General features: G+C 46.4%; 1 protein-coding gene across 1 annotated transcript; it reads right to left on the bottom strand.

Annotated features, from left to right (window-relative positions):
* Positions 1-775: 775 nt before the first annotated feature.
* On the bottom strand, positions 776-21,676 carry Cwc25 (CWC25 spliceosome associated protein homolog). The gene is made up of 10 exons (XM_059271658.1): positions 21,377-21,676; positions 17,867-18,039; positions 11,606-11,842; positions 8,945-9,014; positions 7,628-7,755; positions 6,908-6,971; positions 5,173-5,366; positions 4,251-4,340; positions 1,964-2,125; positions 776-1,465 (listed from the first exon to the last, which is right to left on the bottom strand). The coding sequence occupies exons 1-10, from the start codon at positions 21,392-21,394 to the stop codon at positions 1,351-1,353; spliced, it is 1,251 nt and encodes a 416-aa protein (XP_059127641.1). The 5' UTR covers positions 21,395-21,676; the 3' UTR covers positions 776-1,350.
* Between the last annotated feature and the right edge of the window lie 1,472 nt (positions 21,677-23,148).

Below are 23,148 nucleotides of genomic sequence, written 5' to 3' on the forward strand. Positions count from 1 at the left end.
GCCACCACCACCAGGACAGCCTGAGCCAGTAAGGGCCCTGTCTCAAAAGACACACAGTGAAGCAGCAGCAGCCACCTGTGTGTGGTGCTATAGAAGATCTGAAGTTCAAAGTCATCTTCTGATATGTAGAAAGTTCAAAGCTGCCGGGCAGTGGTGGCGCACACCTTTAATCCCAGCACTGGAGGCAGAGCCAGGCAGATCTTTGTGAGTTCAAGGCCAGCCTGGTCTACAGAGTAAGATCCAGGAAAGGCGCAAAGCTCACAGAGAAACTCTATCTCAAAAAACAAAACAAAACAAACAAACAAACAAAAAAACAGAAAAAAGTTCAAAGCTAGCCCGAGCTACAAGAGACCCTGCCTCAAAATATATATAGATTATATATATAGATAGATATAGATAGATATAGAGAGAGCCAGGAAATAAATAGCTTCCACATTCTTTTCTTTTACGCCACAGCATACTAACAACATGGTCCTGTGTCCTGCACCATTGGGCTGCCCCATATGAGACTCTAAGGAATAGAGGGGACTACATACTTGGCAGGTGGTCCTTCCTGAAGCCAGTCCTTAGCTATGAATGCAACCTAACACATTTGTAGAGGGCAAAGTCATGTCCAAATGTCAAAAGGTTAGCTACTCCAGCTAGATTCTGTCAGTTACCCCAAAGCTCCTCCCAAACCAGAGAGGCAGAGAGAAAACAAGCCACGCCCCTTACCATGTTACTTCCTGATAAGGTTCAGTGTGGCTTTACACACACAGTAAATCATCAATCAAAATGTTCTCACAAAGCTCTCTTTTTAAAGCATGTATAAAATATACATTTGTACATATACACATTAGACTCTTACATCTCAAAGACAAATATTTAACAGTTCACTTAGGGCTTTTTTGGGTACTGTTTTATCTTCCAGTTTTGTGTCACTCTCTTGACTCTTCTTGACACTTGGCTATTCTGTCAGAAGATCTACTAAATAAAGTCAGTGCTCATTTATCCCAGTAAGCAGAGTCTATCTGGGCTGTGCAGAGAGGTCTCTGGAAGGTCTGATCCATTCATTCAGGTGGGAGGGAAGAGGTGTGGCAAGCATCCCGGCCCCCAGGACAGCCCAGTGCCCAGCCATTAGAACACAGTCAAATCCCAGTGCATCCAGCCAAAGGTCCTGAGGGTCCCCAAATCAAGTCACAAGGTTTTTAAAGAATGTACCATGTTTCAGGAGTCAATGGACAAGGGGCACTTTGAACAGTGGTGGTTTTTCATTTGTAGAAGAAGCCATTTGAACTCTTATAAAGAGAATTTTAAGGACTCCGCAGCCTTCCTGGAGAATTCAGGAAAACCAGTAAGAGGGACTGGTTTTCATCTTTTCATGAAGCTCTTCTCCAGAGCTACTGGTGTTCTCTGTAGAGAATGGATGTTGCGCTTTACCCGGTCCTCCAGAGAGGAAGTAGATGCGCTCTCCAGCTTCATGCGACTAGGGAAGAGAAGAGACAGGTGAATAGGAAAAAAGAACATTTTTTTCAACTGGTCAACTCTGGCAGAATCAGAAAAACCAGGGTTGTCGTCAGAAAGCAACTGTAGACACACAAGTTTTTTTCAGCCCACATAGACAATTTTCAAATGACTCCATCTGGAACCAAGGTTTTTAAATGTCCATAAGGGAAAACTCATCTGTTTTTGGAAAACAAGTCAAGTCTTATTGGAAAAAGGTTTTCTGAGCCATAAATTTTTACTTAAAAGGAAGGCCAAAGAATTTCAGTGATGTGGGAAAAGTACCAATGACTTCTACTTCAAATAAAAACTCCCACTGCCTGGCTAGAAACTGGGAGCAGCACCAAAGGGGACCCCAAGCTAAATCCCGAGGTCTCTGGAGAGAGGGGAGCAACACCACCAAGCCCCTGGCAGTGGGTCTGCTGCTGCATGGCCTCCTGGAGCCTGTGCAGGCGGAGCCCAGGCATGAACAAGTACTTACTGGATGAACTTGCCAGAGCGAGGGTCCAGCTGCTCCCGTCTGCGCTCCCGCTCGTCCTCCTTGGCGTGCCTCTTGAGGGTGTTCAGCCTCTCCTCCTCCCTCCACCTGGCGTTTGCCATCATCTCCTGGCGCTTCCGCTCTAGCTCCTCTGCTGAGAGTTTTCTGTAGAGCACAGAAACCATCCAATTGGTTCTACCCTTTCCCCAGCAAAACAAAACAAGGAGCAAAGCATGCAGGCAGGTCCACAGGCTTGCCAGCTCCTAGCTCTCCAGAGAAATAAGAGGAACAGTGCCATGTCCGGATGAGTTTCCTTTCTTCGGACACCTCAGTCCAGTGGTTCCCAACAAATCATGAAGACTTTCGGTGAAGGATTTCATAATCACACTCAGTAATCTCTAGGATAATTCTTTTAAAACAACAGACTTAAGTGCTAACCAAGAACCTAACCTTACAGGAGTATGTTTTCACCACTAACAACTTACAGAGCAAATGAGGGCCATCCACGTGACTGTTGCTATCTCCTACTCCATAAGGGAGGCTTAAAAACTCATGGACTGGCCGGGCGGTGGTGGTGCACGCCTCTAATCCCAGCACTCGAGAGACAGGCGGATCTCTGTGAGTTCGAGGCCAGCTTGGTCTACAGAGTGAGAGCCAGGGCAGGCACCAAAACTACAAAGAAACCCTGTCTTGAAAAACCAACCAACCAACCAACCAACCAACCAACCAAACACCTCATGGTTTGAAAGAAAGAAAGAAAAAGAGAGAGAGAGAAAAGAAAGAAACAGCTCAGTGGTTGGGAGCACTGGCTGCTCTTCCAGAGGACCTGGGTTCAAGTCCCAGCACCCACACGGCAGCTCACAGATGTCTGTAACACCAGTTCCAGGCTGTAACACCAGTTGCAGGGGATCTAACACCCTCACACAGACATACATGCAGGCAAAAAGCAAAACAAAAATAAAAAACAAAACCCCATGGATATGGGGATTGAGGAGATGTCTCAATGGGTAAAAGCACTTGCTGTGCAAGAATGAGGTCCTGAGTTCAAATCCATAGCACCAGTGTAAAATCTGGGCATAACCACATATGCCTGTAACCCTGGCATTAACTGGCAAAGATAGGCGAATCCCAGGAACTGGATGGCCATTTAGCCTAGCCAAATCATTGAGCCCCAACTTCAGTGAAAGACCTGGTTCAGTGAGTAAGGTAGAATGCTGTGGACTATTTGTTTAACTATGTAAGATGTGTTACATTTGTTTATGTTGCAGAATATTTGTTTAACTAAGTAAAGATGTGTTACATTTGTTTAATTATATTGCTGTTTTACCTTGCCTGCCTAAGACACCTGATTGGTCTAATAAAAAGCTGAATAGCCAATATCAAGGGAGAAGGTACAAGTGGGACTTTGGGGCAGGGAGAGTAAGTAGGAGGAATTTAAGCTGGAAAAAAAGAAAGAAAAAGAGACGCCAGGGAAACGCCAGGGGCCAGTCAGCCAGACACAGAGGAAGCAAGAAAGTAGGACATACTGAATGAAAGAAAGGTAAAAAGCCTGAGGCAAAATGTAGATGAATAGAAACAGGTTAAATTCAGTTAAAAGAGCTAGGGGGACAGGCCTAAGCTAAGGCCAAGCATTCATAATTAATAATAAGTCTCCATGTCTTTATTTGGGGGCTGGTTGGTGGCCCAAAGAAAATTCCAATGTCTGATGTCGTCCTCTGACCTCCCCATGTGTGAGTAGGGGTGTACAGGACACACACATTCATGGATACAACCCAAGAATATACCACTTTGGGATGAAGCTAGATGCCAGCAACCTGACTTAACGACCTAATATAATAGGTAGATCTTAGCTGGGCGGTGGTGGTGGCGGTGGTGGTGATGGTGGCGGTGATGGTGGCGCAAGCCTTTAATCCCAGCACTCGGGAGGCAGAGCCAGGCAGATCTCTGTGAGTTCGAGGCCAGCCTGGGCTACCAAGTGAGTTCCAGGAAAGGCACAAAGCTACACAAAGAAACCCTGTCTCAAAAAACCAAAAAAAGGTAGGTCTTTTTCCCTGGCATTCATCCTAAATGAAGTTGGAACAAAAAAAAGAAGTGATGAACAGATTAGTCACCACAACATCTAGTCAGACATCTAAATCTATTGCTTCTAAAATGGGTATGTTATAGTTTGTACATAGTTTGTGATATACAGATTTCTCTTTAAAGGGAATGACAGTTCAATTTTTTAAAAAATTGCTCATTTGGAGAAACAAAATACGAAAACCTGACCTTTAGTACATTCCTGACTTACCTGGTGTATCCAGAAGCATGCCGCCTCTGGTAGACCTCCTTTTTAGGTGATGGACTATCTCTCTCTTTCCTGTTTACCTTAGAGGCATGCCTGTAATGAACACAGAGGGACAAGCCTTTTATATGGGGATTATTAGTATATCCCTCAACCAATGGAGTTCCCTTAAAAGTATAATCCAGGCTGGGGCCAAAAAAATGGTTCAATGGCACTTGCCACCAAGCCTGATAACCTGAGTTCAATCTCTGGGAATCCATATGGTGGAGGATAGAACCAACTCCCTCGAATTGTTCTCTGACCTCCACAAAGTATGCAGTTACACAAATGTAGACACACACACACAATCTTTTAAAAGTGTAATTCAGGGCCTCAGGAGGCTCAGCAGTTAAGATTTCTTGCTAGATAAGTCTGAGGACCAGAGTTGAGATCCCAGCACCCACATACAAGCCAGGCAGTTCTGTGCATGCCTGTATCCCCAGCACTGAGTGGGAGAGACAGGAGAATCTCTGGCAATTGTGAGCTTCCAGCCTGGCCAAAAGAAAAAAGAAAAAGCTCCAGTTCAGGGAGAAACTGCCTTGATGGAATAGGGGAGAGAGTGGCAGGAAGACATCCAATATCTCCACACAAGCAAAGTATGTGCACCTACCCACACACGTGTGCATACACTGCACATACACTACACTCACATACAGAAAAAGTAAAGCCCAAAGAGGAGGGGAGATTCTGCCAGCACAATACGGTCCTCCAAATGCCATTGTTATGATCACATGTAATTATAGTGAGGTGGGGAAAGGAATGATGGAGAGGAGATAAAGCTGAGACATCTAAGACTGGAAATGACGAACATCACCCAAACCAAACACCTGCTGTGACCAGGCCCTTAGGGTCACAGATTACTTCCTAGTGAACTAACTCCCACACTCACGGTTTGCTGGGCCTTGGAGACCGAGACCTTCTGCCCGGGGATCGAGACCTCCTGTCCCGGGACCTCTCTTCCTTGGAGCTCTTCCTGCTGACATGTCTGGGGGGTGAGTGGGAGGAGCTTCTTGAGCGGGAATGGTTCTTCATCTCCCTTTGCTCAGCCATCAGAGAACCCTGGTTACGGTCGGAGTCCCTCACCTAGGTCATTAAGGAAGACACGAGAAACCATTCATAGGAAAATCTTGCTGTTCAAACAGAAGTGTAGTACAGCAAGGGAAGAATGAACAATGAGATTCTTTAAATTTGCCGAGAGTAATCAAGCTGACTATACAGCTGCATGGGGGGGGGGGGGGGGGGACGAACACACACCTGAATCCTAGTACTCAGAATGCTAAGGTAAGAGGATTGGAGGATTGTAAGTTCAAGGACAGCTTGTATTATATTCTGAGACTCTGTCTTAAAGGAAGGAAAGGGGGAAAAAAAAGAGCTGGGCATAATGGTACACATATACTATCCCTAGCAACTCAGGAGGCAAAGGCAGGAAAATCAAGTTTGAGACTAATTTAAATAGATATGGAAATCCTATTCAGAAAAGCTAAGAGTTGCCTGTCATATTTATAATCCCAGCATTCAGGATACAGAAGTCAGAATTTTTGAGATTCTGTCTTAAAAACAAAAGAACAAGAGCCCAGAGCTCACACCTTTAACCCCAGCACTTGGAAGAGAGGCAGGTGAGTTGTAGACCACCCAGGGCTACACAGTAAACCCTGTATGAAAAAACAGACCAAAACAGCCAGAAGTGTCAGGGTACTGTATTCCTAGCACTCAGGAGGTGGAAGCAGGAAAACTAGAATTTCAAATTTCAAATTTCAAATTTCAGCCAGCCTTAGCTCCACAGTGAGATCCAGGTTAGCCTTCACATAATTCTCTCAAAAATACAAAACAAGGCCTGGAGAGTTAGCTCAGGAGTTAGGAGTACTTGCTGTTCTCCCAGAGGACCTGGGTTTGGTTCCTGGCATCTACCTAGTGGCTCACAACCATTTTTAACTTCAGATCCAGAGGATCCAATACCCTCTTCTGATTCCATGGGCACGAGGCACTCATCTGGCATGCGCATATAAATGCAGGCAAAAATACTCATACATATAATATAAAAAATATATAAATCTTAAAGAAAAAAATACAAAACCAAGCCAGGTGTGGTGGCATATGGCTTTAATCCCAGCACTGGGCAGGCAGAGGCAGGAGGATGTCTGTGGGTGCAAGGCCAGCCTGGTCTACTTAAGGAGTTCCAGGACAGCCAGGGGTACACAGTGAGACTCTATCTCCAAATAAACAAACAAACGAATGAAGGAATGAATATAAGAAATAAACCAAGGCTGAGGCTGTAGTTCACTCACAAAGCACTTGCTGGGCATATGCAAAGCCTGGGTTCCATCCCAAGCACCTCACAAAAATTAAAATACAAAAGTGAGGATGGCCATTGGTCAAAAGCCATTAAAATGTATACATTTCGTGTCGATTACTTGCAGTTCTTGGAGGGATGATAAGTGCTCCAACTAGTGATTTCTCCACTTAGAGGACTCTCTGAAAGAGGCAAAGGGCTCAAGGATAAGGAGCAGGCTTAACCTCCAGCAGCCCCAGGCTCACTCTCCAAACTCCCCTGCTCTCTGCAGGTGTCAAGGGTGACAAACTGCACATTCCCATAGTCACTCCCTTTGAAAAGCCCACATCTCTACCTGTAAGCCATATCCAGGGACTTTGGACAAAACAGGACAGGAATTTGCCATCTTCTTTTGAGATCTAAGAGATTAAAACATAGACACATTCACTGGAAAAGCAAAGGCACAGGAGTCCAGTTTGAATCTCTCCTGCTGAGAAGTGCAGCCTCTCCCAGTGCCCAGCGAGGACTGCCATTGCTTGGCGGCGTCTTTCTCTATTGGGACTGTCTTCGCTGGAAGACATCAGCACAGGCGAGTTTTCCCTGTGAAAAGCCGTGGGCAGAGCTCTCAGCCTCAGCGCCTGAACACATTCTCCTCTCACCTCGTGTTGCTATTCCGGGGACTAATCGTGAGTCAGCAGCAACAGAGCTGACTGTCCCTGCAGGAAGACGCGGAATGGGCCCACATGGTCCCATTAATCCATTTTTACAAAAAGAGGGAGAGAGACTACAGAAAACCTCTTCAGTCCCGAGGACTCCAGCTGAGATGAAAGTGTCCTGTCAGGAGTTCTGACCTAAGATCTGGGAGGCGAAGGTCAGCCTATCCAAGAGTGCACCAGGAGACACAGACTTAGCATCTCCAAAGAACTCTAACGACAGAGGCCAGCTCTGCAGTACAGAGCGCACATCTGCATGGTCCCCACCAAACCCCCAGTGCCTGGTGCTCGGCTCCTCCCGTGGGATGGATGAGCGAACGGGTAGGAAGTCTTGCTGAGGGAGGCTGGCGGCACCCACTCACCTGCCCTGGCCGTGCTCACTCTCACTGCTGGAGCGGTCACTGCTGGAGCTTCTGTGTTTATGTTTCTTGTGCTTCTTTTTCTTTTCCTTCTTTTTCTTCTTCTCCTTCTTTTCCAGACTCATTTGCAACTGAAATGTCCAGAACATAACCACATGAGAGCTCTAAGACCCTGTTAGTACCTGGTGTAGGGAACGGCTCGCATACAAAATGGCCCAGGATACTGTCAGGGCATCCATGTTGGGCACAAATGTACTCCAGACCCCCTAAAAAAATTCACTGGTAAGTGAGCAAGGAATCCACATTTAAAAATTATTATTTTGAGACAAAGTGTCATTATGTACGTCTGGCAAGCCTGTGACTCACTGGTTAACAGCACTTGCCACCAAGCCTGACAACTTGAGATCAATTTTCAGGACCACTCACACGCCATGGCAAACATACCCATGCACATACACAAGGAAATGAAAAGAGAAAAAGAAAAAGAAACTGAAGACATGTAGCTCTTTCCCAACCGAAAGGAAATCAACCATAATTAAGCTGTTAAGGTAAGCTAGCATAAAATCTCCAGGAGATAGTATGTAAAAAAACAAAAATTGAGGCCAGGCGGTGGTGGCACATGCCTTTAATCCCAGCACTCGGGAGGCAGAGCCAGGTGGATCTCTGTGAATTCGAGGCCAGCCTGGTCTACAGAGCGAGATCCAGGAAAGGCACCAAAGCTACACAGAGAAACCCTGTCTCGGAAAAAAAAAAAAAAAAATTGAGCCAGGTGGTGGAGGTGCATGTCTGTAATGCCAGCACTCCAGAGGCAGAGGGAATCTTTGAGTTTGAGGCCAGCCTGGTCTACAGAGTGAGTTCCGGGATAGCCAGGGCTACAAAGAGAAACCCTGGCTCAAAAAAAAACAAACAAAAACAAACAAACAAAAAATTTTAAGCCTCGTAATCATGCCATTCCAGTTGAGGAAGGAGGACTGGAGTTCCAGACTGGCCTGGGCCACAAAGTCAGTCCTGTCTCAAGAACCCAGGAAAAAGTCATTTATAAAAGTCAGGCTACTTCCTAAAAGGAAATGGAAAGATGGCCTAGTGTTAAGAAGCTGGTGGAGGGCTAGAGAGATGGCTCAGCACTTAAGAGCACTTACTGCTCTTCCAGAGGACCCGGGTTCAATTCCTAGGATCCACAGAACAATGCACAACCATCCATAACTCCAGTTCCAGTAGACCTGATGCCCATTTCCTGCCTCCTCAGATACCACAAATTCACACAAGTGCACACAAACACACCCCAACACCATCTTGGTGCATATTTGATGCATGACTTACCAACTCTTTGATTTTCTTCATTTTCACAGGATTGTTCAGGACCTCTCTTTTTTTCTCCTCCTCTTTCTTCCTAAATAGAAGGAAAATTTTTAATGACTCTTTCTTTTGCAAAGGGAATTGTGCTATCCTCTGCAGCAAACGAGACAGGATACTGTGAAGAAAATGATGTGGGGACAGCGCAGTGCATGACAGGGAGATCAATCTTGTGGCATTTGTCTTCACATCGAAGGCTTCCCTCATGGTTAAGGAATCCACCGGTGTGGACCTGCAAATCCCCTGAGTGCAACATTTCAAAACAACCTCTACTGCTTAGCATAAAAACAGACCCATCATCTGAGCTATAAAGACAACAGAATGGCTCTTCTTTTGAGAAGTGAGTGTGTGAGTGTGTATGTATGTATACACAATGGTTCTTCTTTTGAGAAGTGTGTGAGTGTGTGTGTGTGTGTGCGTGTGTGTGTATGTGTGTACACAATGGTTCTTCCTTTGAGAAGTGAGTGAGTGTGTATATGTGTATACACAATGGTTCTTTTGAGGAGTGAGTATGTGCATGTATACACATGGTTCTTTTGAGAAGTGAGTGTGTGCGTTTTCTTTTGAGAAGTGAGTGTGTGAGTGTGTGCGTATACACAATGGTTTTTCTTTTGAGGAGTATGTGTGTGTATACACACTGGTGCTGGGAACTGGAGAGATGGCTCAGCAGTTAAGAGCACTGGCTGCTTTTCCAGAGGACCTGGGTTCCATTCCCAGGTCCCACATGGCAGCTCACAACTGGCTGTAACTCCAGTCCTCTTCTGGCCTCTGTAGGCACCAGGCATGCACACAGTACACAGATACACATGCCAGGAGAACACTTATACACAGGAAATAAAATTTTAAAATAAATAAATAAATAACAAGAAACGTCACAAAGTTTTCAAATTTTAACCATTTTGAAAACATATCATTTGGAAACAAGTTAGGGATATAACAAGCAAATATTAATGAAGAGTTGGGTGTGATAGTGCAGAACTCAGTACTCAGGAGGCTGAGGAGAGAAGATGCCAATTCAAGGCCAAGGCTACTGTCTCAATAAATCACAAAGCTGGGCATGCTAACACACATCAGAGGGTGAGGAATTCAGTCACACTCAGCTACAGGGCGGATTTGAGGCTGGCCTGGACTACGTAAGACCTTGTTTCAAATAAACAGGTAAGCAAAAACGGATAGTAAGAGGGCTCAGTCAGGAGAGTGCTTGCCCCACCAGCAGAAGGCCCTCAGATTCCACCTCCCCAACCCACGGAAAAAGCTGAGAGAGCCAGGGGTGGTAGCATGTCTTTAATCCCAGCATCAGGAGACAGAGGTATGAGCTCAAGGTCAGCCTAGGCTAGATATCGAGCTCCAGGCCGACCAAGGTTACATACTAAGACCCTGTCTCAAAACCAATAACTACAGTAAAGAAAGCTGAGCAGAGCAGCACACAGCCACAATCCTAGTGCTCTGGAGGCAGCAACAGGAAGATCCTGGGGCTTGCTGCCAGTGTAGATGAATCGGCAAGTTCCAGGTTTGGTGAGAGTCTATGTCACAAAGTAAGGCAGAGAGGGCTGTTGAAAGAGCCTGCCGCCCGGCCCGGCTGCTGAGGTCAATCCCTAAGGCCCACAGGTGGAAGGAGAGAACCAACTCCCAATAGTAGCCCTCTGACCCATACACACACACCCTGGGATGTATGCACATGTGCGCACACACATGCACACTCGGACACACACAAAGAAGGAAGAATGATTGAGAAAAGCATTAAATGTCAACTTACAGCCTCCACAAACCGGTAAGCATGCACATGCACATATATAAACTAACATACACATCCAAAAACAAACAAACAAAATAAAAAAGCAAGGAAGGAGGCGAAGGAAAAAGGACTGAGAGTCACTTGCTGGCTATACGATTACAGCGGGCACGGTAAGGGAGTAGGGGGTTAAGGGACATTTACCTTGTAGTCAACTCTACACCAATTTCCCAGATTCCCAAGGAAAGAGCGTTTGTCATCTTGCTTCCACCTCCTTTGATTTTAATACGATTTTTATTGTCTTTCATTTGTGTGTGTACACATGCGAGTGTGAGGTACATAAGTACTGGTGCCCAGGGGTGCCAGCGGCTTTGGCTCTCCCTAGAGCTGCAGTTCCACACACAGCTCTAAGCTACCCTATATGGGCACTGGGATCCCAACTCAGGGCCTCGGCAGGAGCGATACATTCTCTTACCAGCAAAGGCATCCCCAGCCTTTTACCTCTCATTTTTATTTAAGGGTTAAAGATAGGTGGGTACAGTATCAGGACCTAATATCATGAATGTAATAAGTCAATACAATTAATGTAATTAATGAATATCATAAATATAGTTATTGAATGAAAAAAAGATAGGTGGATAAATCTTGTCTGGCTTGAAACATTTGCCAATATCTTTCCATACGGCTACATCAGGTACCCTCACAGGAGCTCTTTCTCACCACCCAGAAGCACAAACGGACACAGGGGTGTGGAAAACAGAAGCAGCTATAAAGCAAGAGAAACAGCAGCCCTGGAAGAGTCCCCGGGTATCTCTATAACAACCCTTCCCAACCCCCAGCCCTTCCCAACCCCCAGCCCTTCCCAACCCCCAGCCCTTCCCAACCCCCAGCAGTACCTGATGATGAAGAGAGGGTCTTCCCGGATTTTGCTGGCCATGTCAAGAAGGGAATTGGCACCTGACGGGGCAAAGATAGAGCCTGGGAGGAGTCCTGTCTCAGAAGAACAGCCTGCCTCCTTCTCCTCCATCTTCTCAAAGACATACTTGTCAATGGGGCGACCCAGCAGGTACTCATCACGGTTCACCATCCCACCAGGACCCTGGTACATCCAATCCAACTTTTCTTCTTTTTTCCTGGTTCAAGGGGGAAAAAAAGATATAGTTATAGATAGATAAGACAGGCAGGCAGACAGACAGACAGACACACACACACACACACACACACACACACACACACACACACACAGAATGGAGAGTCCTGTCAAACTCCACACAGACCCTGAGCTGATCAGCATTGGACTGCCTCTGCAGATACCTACTGTAAACCAAACACCATTCTCAACTTGGCACACATGAAGAAATGATTCTTATAAATGAATAGAGATCCTTTTCACAAAGACAATTAATGAGGAAAAAACAGAATCCTCCAGCTAAGGCATGGATCTCCACTTAGTTACCTAGTCTCCACTACCAAGTTTATACATTATCTCCTCATGTCAAAGATCATCTAAAATGATAAACATATTCTACCTCAGCACCCAGAACAACCTCATCAATCCCACACGCAGCTGTATTCACTGCCTATCTTTGCACTTGACATAGCGGCCCCAGTGGTGCTACATGCTTGAGAAGGAGAAATGACAGAGATACCTGTTAAGCAAATGATGCTTGCACTGGGGGAAAAAAAAGCCAGGCAGTACTGGCACGCACCTTTAATCCCAGCACTTGGGAGGCGGAGGCAGATAGAACAGTTAGATCTCTAAGAGTTCGAGGCCAGCCTGGTCTACAGAGTGGTTCCAGGACAGCCAGGACTATTACACACACACACAAAAAAAAACAGAAATAAAACCAAAAAAAACCCCCCAAAAAACCAAAAACCAAACCTTTCTCATAAAGCCAAAAAAAAAAAAAAAAAAAAAAGGAAATGAAGCTTTAACACAAAAGAGGAGGACCAGCCAACCAGCTGGGTGGTGGTGGCGCACGCCTTCAATTCCAGCACTCAGGAGGCAGAGGCAGGTGGATCTCTGAGTTTGAGGCCAGCCTGGGCTACGGAGCGAGTTCTAGGATAGGCTCCAAAAACTACACAGAGGAACCCTGTCTCGAAAAACCAAAAAAAAAAAAAAAAAAAAAAAAGGTGGGGGGAACCAAATGTCACAACATCATACCTGACATCATTTCTATCCTTGTGGGAAGATACAGAGGTGTGAGAATGGAACCTTTATGTGACAGATGGTAATAGGATGCTGAACCCTTTTTTTAAATTAATTTAATTTTATATGCATAAGTGTTTTGCTTGCATGTATATCTGTGCACTGAGTGTCTGGCACCCTCAGAGGCCAGAAGAGGGCAATGGATTCCCTGGATATTTTTAATGAAAATAATTAATTTAAGCCAATACAAACATGACCACTTATAACTTCTTTGTCTATTAAAGGGATCTGTTTGGAAAAGCCTTAGTCCGTAATTAAGAACTGACTGTGGTTGCTGTGTCAGACTGCAAACAGCCCGCCTGGCTTACCCACACTGCTAGTCAAGATGGAAGGTTACAGTGAATGCTGGGTGCTGGCAGACCAGGACACTGGGAGAGAGGGTGGTCTTTACAATGGGGACCACAGACGGTGGCCTCCGGGTAATCACAGGCTTTCCTAATTCTCCTGTGCAGGTAAATAACAGACTAGGAGGGAGTCAGACAGCTGTGAAGACCAGGGCTCCCAGGGAGGAGCTGTTCCAGGCTGGCTGAGGATGACCCTAACTTCTTATCCACCTATTTCTACCTCCTGAATGCTAGGATTACAGCCCTCTGCCGTTACACCCGGTTCATGCTGCACTAGGGATCAAGCCCAGGGCTTTGGGCATGCTAGGTAAGCACTCTACCAAATAAGCTCCGGGGTTTTAATTTGCTTGAAAATTTTTATTTACCACCGGGCGGTGGTGGCGCATGCCTTTAATCCCAGCACTCGGGAGGCAGAGCCAGGTGGATCTCTGTTTGAAGCCAGCCTGGGCTACAGAGCGAGATCCAGGACAGGCACCAAAACTACACAGAGAAACCTTGCCTCGAAAAAAACCAAAAAAAAATTTATTTACCATTAGTGTGTGCGTATAATGGAGAGGGTCATACACATTACACAGAGGACAACTTTCAGGAATTGGTCTCTCTTTCCAGGGTCATCTGGCAAGTAGCCAAGGTTGGGTTTGAACTCCTAATCCTTTTGCCTCTTCCTCCAAGTGTGGAGGTTTCAGGCACACATAATCATACCTAGTGGTTTTGTTTGTGACAAGATTTTTTTTTTTCCAGAGCTGAGGACCGAACCCAGGGCTTTACACTTGCTAGGCAAGTGCTCTACCACTGAGCTAAATCCCCAACCCAATCTTTTTTTTTTTTTTTTAATGTGTATGTGTGAGTGACTTCTGTGTATATGTGCACCACATGCCTATCTAGTGACTGTGGAGGTCAGAACTGGAACAGGCAGTTGTGAGCTGTCTAACATGGGTGCTGGGAATGGAACTCGGGGTCTCTGCAAGAGCACTACATGTCCTTAACCACTGAGCCATCTCTCCAGCCCTTAATTTTTTTTTTTTAATTTATATGTATGTGCACAATGTGCATGAGGTGGAAGGCACAGGAACCCTCTGAACTGTGAGCTGCCATGTGGGTGCTGGGAACTGAACCTGGGTCCTCTGCAAGAGCAAAAGAGCAATGAGTGCTTTAACCTTGAGCCACCTCTCCAGCCCTTGTTCCGCTGTGTTGTTCGCTTTTTTTTTTCCCCAGGGTTTCACTGTTATCTAGGCTGGCCTCAAACCAGAGGTGCTCTTACCTAGGCCTCCAGTTTGTTTTTGTTTGGTTGGCTGTTGTTGTTGGTTTTCAGACAAGGACTTCAAACCCACAGATCTCCTTGCCTCTTAAAGTCCCTTTTACTCTACAGGAATTGGCTGAGGAAGGAACTGCCCCATCTTTATCTAGGTAATGCAAGGATCAAATGCCACCGTCTACAACTGCAACCATGTAACACTATCAGCAAATACTAAAGAGATACTATGTTGCTCGGTGGTAGACTGCTTGCCTAGCATGTTTGAGGCCTTGGGTTTGATTCTCAGTTCCAGAAAGGGATTTGGAGATGGACAGCATTACATGTATGAGACATCGTCTTTGCTCCAAGAACAATGCCCGACAAAGACAGAAAAGATCACTTGAACCACAAGAGTGGAGTGAATCATTAAATCAATGGTGTTCAACTGGAGAAAGTCAAAGCATATAATTATACAAAGCATTCAGACCAGCCAAATGGACAAGTAAATCAGCTACAAAAGCCATTGGGGGAAGGGGAATCCTTACCAGCTGCCATGAGGCACTACAGGTCAGCAGCCTGCCTTTCTAGTCCTGAATATACTTTCTTCCCCCTCTCTCTCTTTTGTCTTTTCTTCTGGATGCTGGCCAGAACTAAGTATGCTTTCTCTAGCTCTTGGGGCTACCTTACCTGAACTCCAAAAATCCCCTCCCCACCAGTGGCTGTGTATAGCCATGAAGCTGACCTCCATGCTGGCTTACCCCAAACAGCATGGTCTTTCCCCCCATTCTCTTCTCCATTCCCCACCTCCAGGCAACTGGGAGATTATAGTTTGTCTGCCTTGGTTTTTAATAAATTGCCCTCAAAAAAAAAAAAAAAAAAATTGGGGGTTAGGGATTTAGCTCAGTGGTAGAGCGCTTGCCAAGGCCCTCCGTTCGGTCCTCAGCTGGGGGGGGGGGGTGTTGAGCATGGTGACAGATAACCTGCAATTCCAACACGCAGGAGGCTGATGCAGGGGACCACCAGTCTGGGCTATAATGAGACCCTATCTGCACTTCTTAAAAAATTCAATTTGAGCCGGGTGGTGGTGGCGCACGCCTTTAATCCCAGCACTCGGGAGACAGAGCCAGGTGGATCTCTGTGAGTTCGAGGCCAGCCTGGGCTACCAAGTGAGTCCCAGGAAAGGCGCAAAGCTACACAGAGAAACCCTGTCTCAAAAAACAAAACAAAACAAAAAAAAAAAAAAAAAAATTCAATTTGATATATTTTTCCTGTATGTATGTGTACCACATGTGTGTAGTACCCAAAAAGGCTAGAAGAGGGTGTCAGATGCTCTGGAATGGGAATTACAAGTTCCAAATTATAGATGGTTGTGAGCCAGTGTGTGTGCTGGGAATCAAACCCGGTCCTCTGCAAGTTCTCTTAACCAATGAACCATCTCACCAGCCCCAAAATAAGTAATTATTAAAAAATTAAAAAATAAAAAAAAATTCATTTTCTTTTGTTTTGGTTTTATTTTTTTCAAGACAGGGTTTCTCTGTATAGCCCTGGCTGTTCTGGAACTCACTCTGTTTGTGTTGTTAAAATAAAACACTCTGACAAAAGCAACTTAAGGGACAGAGGGTTTATTCTGGCTCATGGTTCAAGATACAGCCCATCATGGCAGGGAAATCCAGGCAGCAGGAGCTAACTCAGCTGGTCACCCTGCATCCACAGGAGCTAACTCAGCTGGTCACCCTGCATCCACAGGAGCTAACTCAGCTGGTCACCCTGCATCCACAGGAGCTAACTCAGCTGGGCACCCTGCATCCACAGGAGCTAACTCAGCTGGGCACCCTGCATCCACAGGAGCTAACTCAGCTGGGCACCCTGCGTGCACAGGAGCTAACTCAGCTGGTCACCCTGCGTGCACAGGAGCTAACTCAGCTGGGCACCCTGCATGCACAGGAGCTATCAGCTGTCACCCTGCATCCACAGTCAAGTACTCAGTTTGCTGAGTCTCCTACAGCTCCAGATGGGCAGCATAAGGATAGTCCTGCCCACGTCAAGATGAGTCTTCCCACATTAACTAACAGAATCAAGATAATCCCCACAGACGTGCCCAGAGGCCCTTCTTCCAGGTGATCCTGGACTCCATCAAGGTTCACAATTAAAAGTTACCATCACCATTCCCTAAATACATTGTATTTAATTTAAAAGTTCCAAAAAACCTCATTTACTGTAAAACATCAGAACCTCCTCAATCCATTTCCTGAAAGAATGGGATTTTCCCCTTATTTGCATGCCAAGGTGCTATGTCCACATACTGAAACTAAGTCTCACACACAACTGTGGATGTAACAAATCCCTCTGCCATGAAATTAAGGAAAACCCTTCAATATCCCATGGGGAAATGGGCCACATTTCACCCTGAAGGCTTGCCCATGACACATGAGCAGGGGAACAGTAGAGAGGACTCGATTCAACCTGTCTGCACTTTCTGTCATTCTGATTTCGGGATGCACTGTACAGTGCATTTTATGCCTTTTATTTTCTTGAAATATACTCTCTTCTATTTCATGAGATGAGTAGGGTAATTATCTATTAGTATTAGACTGAAAGTGACCAAAGGTAAAATTCAGCAAGACTGTCTACAGCCACAATGAGGCTTTTATTGACAGCCACCCTATCTACTTATTCCCATTAACCCCATTGCCCCCAAGAAGATGGGCTTGCAATACATTCACAGAGGACTCAGGTAGCATAAAGACAATGATTCTTAGTCACAGTCTTGAGTATTTGTCAACTATCTAGAGGGAGCATGGTCTACACTAACTTGTTACATGTTACCACATCTGGTCCTCAACAACCCATACAGACTTGGGTATTATGACTTCCGGGATCCTACCAAGATACCCAAGGCTCCCACACCTTCTCTCTGGTACACAACTTACGACACACACAGCCAGTCTTAGAATCGAGTTGGTCAGGCTCCCAAATCCACACGCTGAATCACTGAACTCTTATGCAGCAGCCGGACTAGGCCTGCAGCAAACACCTAGCTCCAGATGCTGAATCACTGAACTCTTATGCAGCAGCCGGACTAGGCATGCAGCACACATCCAGCTCCACATGCTGAATCACTGAACTCTTATGCAGCAGCCGGACTAGGCATGCAGCACACAGCCAGCTCCACATGCTGAATCACTGAACTCTTATGCAGCAGCCGGACTAGGCATGCAGCACACAGCCAGCTCCACATGCTGAATCACTGAACTCTTATGCAGCAGCCGGACTAGGCCTGCAGCCCACAGCCAGCTCCACACGCTGAATCACTGAACTCTCATGCAGCAGCCCGTCTAGGCCTGCAGCCCACAGCCAGCTCGTCTCTTACTGGACAGCCCCGACATCCTCGGCATAGCGCTGCATCTCCTCCCGAGCTCTCTCCTCTCGCAGCTCTCGCTGCAGCTCCTCAATCTTTTTCCGCTCGGCCTCATGTCTCTGCTCTGCCTTCCACACTTTCTCCACATTTCGAAGGGTCTGTGGGTGCCAGCTCTTCTTCAGGTTCTGTGAGGGAAAGGAAGGAGGGAAGGATTCAGAGAGTGGGAGGGAGGTGGAAGGTGATGAGGGTCTTCCCACAAAGACTAATTAAGATAATTAATCCCCAACAGACATACCCACAGGCCAACCCAACGTAGATAACCGTCACTGAGATTCTCTTTCCAGGTGATTCTAGATTACGTCAAGTAGTTAAAATTAACCATCACTCCCAACTCACCCACCCTTCCCATACCCAGTACATGCAGGCATGTAAAGGCAGGAGAGCACGTGGGGAATGTAGATCATGGAAGAGTGCTTGCCCAGCATGCATGAAGTGGTGGGAAATGTCTTCACAGTTTGAGGGTAGAACAGGCCTTTTCTGAGCTTCCTTCAAACACTTACAACCTTAAGACTCCACTAGCCATGCCTACATAGAGTTGATAACAGCAAGATAGGAGAAATAGGGCAAGGAGGAAGAGATCTATTCTGAAAGGCAACCTGGTTCACTGGGACAGTACATTCATTCTTATGCAAACCTCTCTCTCTCTTTCTCTCTCTCTCTCTCTCTCTCTCTCTCTCTCTCTCTCTCTCCTTTTGATTTTTGAGACAGGGTTTCTTTGTGTAGCCCTGGCTGTACTGCAACTAGCTCTGTAGACCAGGCTGGCCTCGAACTCACAGAGATCTGCCTGCCTTTGCCTCCCGAAGGCTGCACCACCACAGACGGCCAGTTCAAACATCTTTTTTTTATTTTTTATTTTTTTTTAATTTTTTTTTTTTTTTGGTTTTTCGAGACAGGGTTTCTCTGTGTAGCTTTGCGCCTTTCCTGGAGCTCACTTGGTAGCCCAGGCTGGCCTCGAACTCACAGAGATCCGCCTGGCTCTGCCTCCCGAGTGCTGGGATTAAAGGCGTGCGCCACCACCGCCCGGCCATCTTTTTTTTAATTGAGTCCTCTTAACTCTCCTGTGCCTAAACTTGCATGCTTACAATGTATCTAGACCTTTTTCAACCTTCCTTCCCAGGAACTGTCCCTGTCTCTTCCCCTTCAATGAATGCTTCTCCTCTCTCCTCTCATTACTTCGCTTCGAGCTGTAATCGCAGGAAGCTTCCCTGGGGAAGTAGCATCTAATGATGGTTATAAAATAGCTGGTGACATGGGAAGCTCTGTAAGAGGAAATGGCACTCAACCACAGTCCCAGCGATGAGGAAAAATATAGCATAAATAATTCACTGCGGCTGGAGGCAGAGTGCACGCTAATGGAGGAGGTGTGTGGGATATAGCCAGCTGAGAAGCCAGCAGACCAGATCTTTTACAGACATGTGAAGGGACTGAACTGCACCCTGTTGATGGCGGGAAGTAAGACCTGAAAAGATGCAGGCAAAAGCATGTCCAGCTATCATATGAAGAATGGATGGGAGAGGTGCAAATCTGGAGACCAGTTTAAGACTAAAGGAGATAAGATACATAAGGTACCTTGCAGGAGCAAAGCACACAGTCAGCAAGAACACAGGTATGTGTGAGCACGTATACATATGTGCAAGCCAGGGCCTTGCTATCTAGCTCAGGCTACCCTCAAACTTGAGCTCCCTGACTCTACCTCGCAAGCGCTGGAACTAAAGGCATGTATCATCTGCTTTCTTTCTTTACCTTTTCTTAACTGCCTTTCCTCCTTTACCAGGTTGTCTCATCCTTCCTTCCTACATTTTTTTTACTTTGAGAAGGACTTCCTTCAACACACCACCACCACCACCACCACCCACCCCTTACTTTGTCCTACATAGGTCCTCCTTTCCATCCCAGGGCACAGACGGCAATTAATGTCTGGGGAAAACTGTAGATGTCATAACTAAGGGAGAGTCGAGTGCTAATGGAATCTTTGTGGCTAGAGGCTACTGAATAGACAATTTGCAGGACAGCCCCACCATCATACACACAAAGATCTGGATTTCTAATTGATGTAGGAGGGCCCAGCACACTGTGGCTGGTACCATCCCTGCGTAGGTGGGCCAGACTATATAAGAAAGGTAGCTGAGTAAGCCAAGAGAAGCAAGCCAGTGAGCAGCACTCCTCCATGGTTTCTGCCTCCAGGTTCCTACTTGAGCCCCTCCCTGGCTTCCCTTAATGATGGACTCTAACCTGTAAGATGTAATAAGCCCTCTCCTCCGAAAGTTGCTCTTGGTCCTGGTTTGTTCACAGCAACAGAGAAACAAACTAATGCACTGTCCATAAACAGTTATGTGAAGAACATACTAAACTAGACCAACTTTGCCCGGGTAGGGATGGCTCACACTTTAATCCTAGTACTCAGGAGGCGGAGGCAGAGCCAGGCTGATCTCTGTGAGTTCGAGGCCAGCCTGGTCTACAGAGCGAGATCCAGGACAGGCACCAAAACTACACGGAGAAACCCTGTCTCGAAAAACAAACAAACAAAAATCTAGACCAACTTTGATGGAGTCCTAGAACTTGATCAAATTAAGAATACCTGACAAGGGCTGGAGAGATGGCTCAGAGGTTAAGAGCACTGACTGCTCTTCCAGAGGTCCTGAGTTCAATTCCCAGCACCCACATGATGGCTCACAACCATCTGTAATGAGATCTGGTGCTATTCTTTAATACCTGACAAATTCAGCCTAATGGATAGATATCTAAACTAATATATTTATCGATTCAATTAGCTTCACTTTGAGAAGATCAATAGTTTTCTAATTTAGCTCTGTGCTTCGTGGATACTTCCACCTTATTTAAGGCATTAGTTCCCCACAAATGAACTACACGACTTCAGAGCAATTGCCGCTTAGCCTAAAAAAAACTGTTATGAATACAGAAGACAGCTGCTTTGTCACTAAAAGCACAGCACTGATATAGGGAATGAAACAATGATGGACAAGATTTAAAATGGACTCCTCCAAAGAATCGAGGGGGACTGGGGCCCACACTTGGACGGTCCAGGTCCAGGATACAACTGTAAACTCCTAGCTAAGAAAAGGAACTATGTCCCAAGATAACATACACAAAATAAAGTCTGTGTGCCAAGATCTGCCTCCTTCCGTACCATGAGTCCAACTGTCCCGCTTCGTGACCTCAGACTTCCCAGCCGGGAGCCCCCGACCCCCTCCAATCACCAAACACAGACACCAGCAGACATCTCTTGCCGCACATCTTCCCAAGTCTCATCCCAGTCCTTCCGTGGTCTTAACCATCCTTTCTCTCTCGGAGTTTACCAAGCCCTTGTGTTGAAAACAAGACTTCATTTCCAGGGTTACCCACTGCTACCCCCGACTTCCACCGCACCCCTGCCAGTTTCCGTCCCCGGCGCCAGTGGGTCTCGGGCCTCAATCCTAACGGCCCAGGCCTCCGGGCACTTACCAGGTCTCCGCCTCCCATGACGGTGGAGACGTTTCCTCAGTCCGTGGACCTGAAAGATTCAGCAGAGATGGAGAGGAAACGGCCTAAGGCCTCAGTTCTGAGACCGCCTCACAGGACCTGATCCCTAAAGGAACCAGCTGCCCCTTTCCCCGCCCGCTCTCGATCGCACTTCCGGGAGTGGCGTCATATAGCTGCGTCGGCGGCTGGGAGCGATGACGTTGGCACGAGTCCTAAGTCTGCGAGACTCTAGAATCGTGTGGAGTTTCTACCTACTCTCCGGGTTTAGATTGTCTCACTTTGGGTTCGCCTCACGTCACCACCCTGTCCAAGGTCCCCAACTGTTGAAAAGCCACGGAAAAGGTTCTATTGCCTTGGCAACGCATCAGGGCCCTCTGCAAGACGTCAGTATCCGCCAACCTAGGCCGCCTTCCTCGGGCACCGCCAAACCAGGATTTCCAATCTAGCTTTCAAAATTGGACTTTCGGCCAACCCCTTCACTCTCGGCTTGTTTTAAAGTAATAGATACGGTCAAACGAAATTCCAAAAGTCAGATGTGGTGGCACACTCCCATCATCTCCGCTCTTGGAGATGGAGACTGGAAGATCAAGAGTTCAAGGCCAGAGTTGGCACAAAGTTTGAGGTTATCCTGGTCTGGAAGAACCTGTTTCAAAAAAAGAAAAAACTGCCTGGGCATGATGATGTATGCCTTTAATCCCAGGCAGAAGCAGGCGGATCTCTGGGAGCTCAAGGCTAGCCTGGTCTACAAAGTGAGTTCCAGGACGGCCAGGACTACATAGAGAAATCCTATCTTGAAAAAAGAAAGACGGGGCGGGCGGTAGTGGCGCACACCTTTAATCCCAGCACTCGGGAGGCAGAGCCAGGCGGATCTCTGTGAGTTCGAGGCCAGCCTGGTCTACAGAGCAAGATCCAGGACAGGCACCAAAACTACACAGAGAAACCCTGTCTGGAAAAAAGAAAAAAAAAAGAGAGGGAGGGGAGAGAAAGAGAGAAAAGAAAGATATGTCCTCGGCCAAGTTCAGAAAGTCTAGCATCTGCCTACTTGCTTCTGTCTTACAGTCTTTTATTAATTAAATAATCAATTAATTAATTTTTATTTGGGTCTCTCTCTATGTAAAACCATGGCTGTCCCCTTCAATGTAGACCAGACTGGCCTTGAACTCAAAAAGATCCTCACCCATCTGCCGCTAGAGTGCTGGGATTAAAGACGTGTATCTTGTGTTTTATTTTGAGTTGTTAAAATTAAAGGACTAGGGCTGGAGACGGCTCAGAGGTTAAGAGCACTGGCTCTTCTTCCCGAGGTTCTGAGTTCAATTCCCAGCAACCACATGGAGGCTCACAACCATCTGTAATGAGATCTGGTGCCCTCTTCTGGTCTGCAGGTGTACACGCAGGCAGAACACTGTATACATAATAAATAAATCTTTAAAAAAAAAAAAAAATTAAAGGACTAGAGAGATGGCCCAGCAGTTAAGAACACTGGCTGCTCTTTCAGGGGACTCTGGTTCACTTCCTGTCACCCACATCTGTAATCCCAGTTCTATCAGATCGCAAACCCTCTTCGGGTCTCCCTGACCACCAGGCACACAAGTGATGTACAGACATACATTCAGAGCACCCATGTACACAAAATTAATTTTTTTTTATTTTAACTAGCTGGTTGTGGTAGATAAATAAAAAGAGTTTAGCTGGATGTGGTGGTGCATGCCTTTAATCCCTACACTCTGGTTGCAGAGGCAGGCAGATTTCTATGA

Source organism: Peromyscus eremicus, chromosome 8a (assembly GCF_949786415.1).
Source record: "Peromyscus eremicus chromosome 8a, PerEre_H2_v1, whole genome shotgun sequence".
In the NCBI taxonomy this organism is placed as follows: Eukaryota; Metazoa; Chordata; class Mammalia; order Rodentia; family Cricetidae; genus Peromyscus; species Peromyscus eremicus.

What these genes read in the sequence shown, in the direction of transcription:
- Cwc25 (XM_059271658.1), bottom strand. An exon ending in GAGGATGTCGGGGCTGTCCA is followed by an intron (nt 11,843 to 17,866) that starts GTAAGAGACGAG and finishes CCCTTGAACCAG; the next exon opens with GAAAAAAGAAGAAAAGTTGG. An exon ending in AGTGAGCACGGCCAGGGCAG is followed by an intron (nt 6,972 to 7,627) that starts GTGAGTGGGTGC and finishes TTAATCTCTTAG; the next exon opens with ATCTCAAAAGAAGATGGCAA.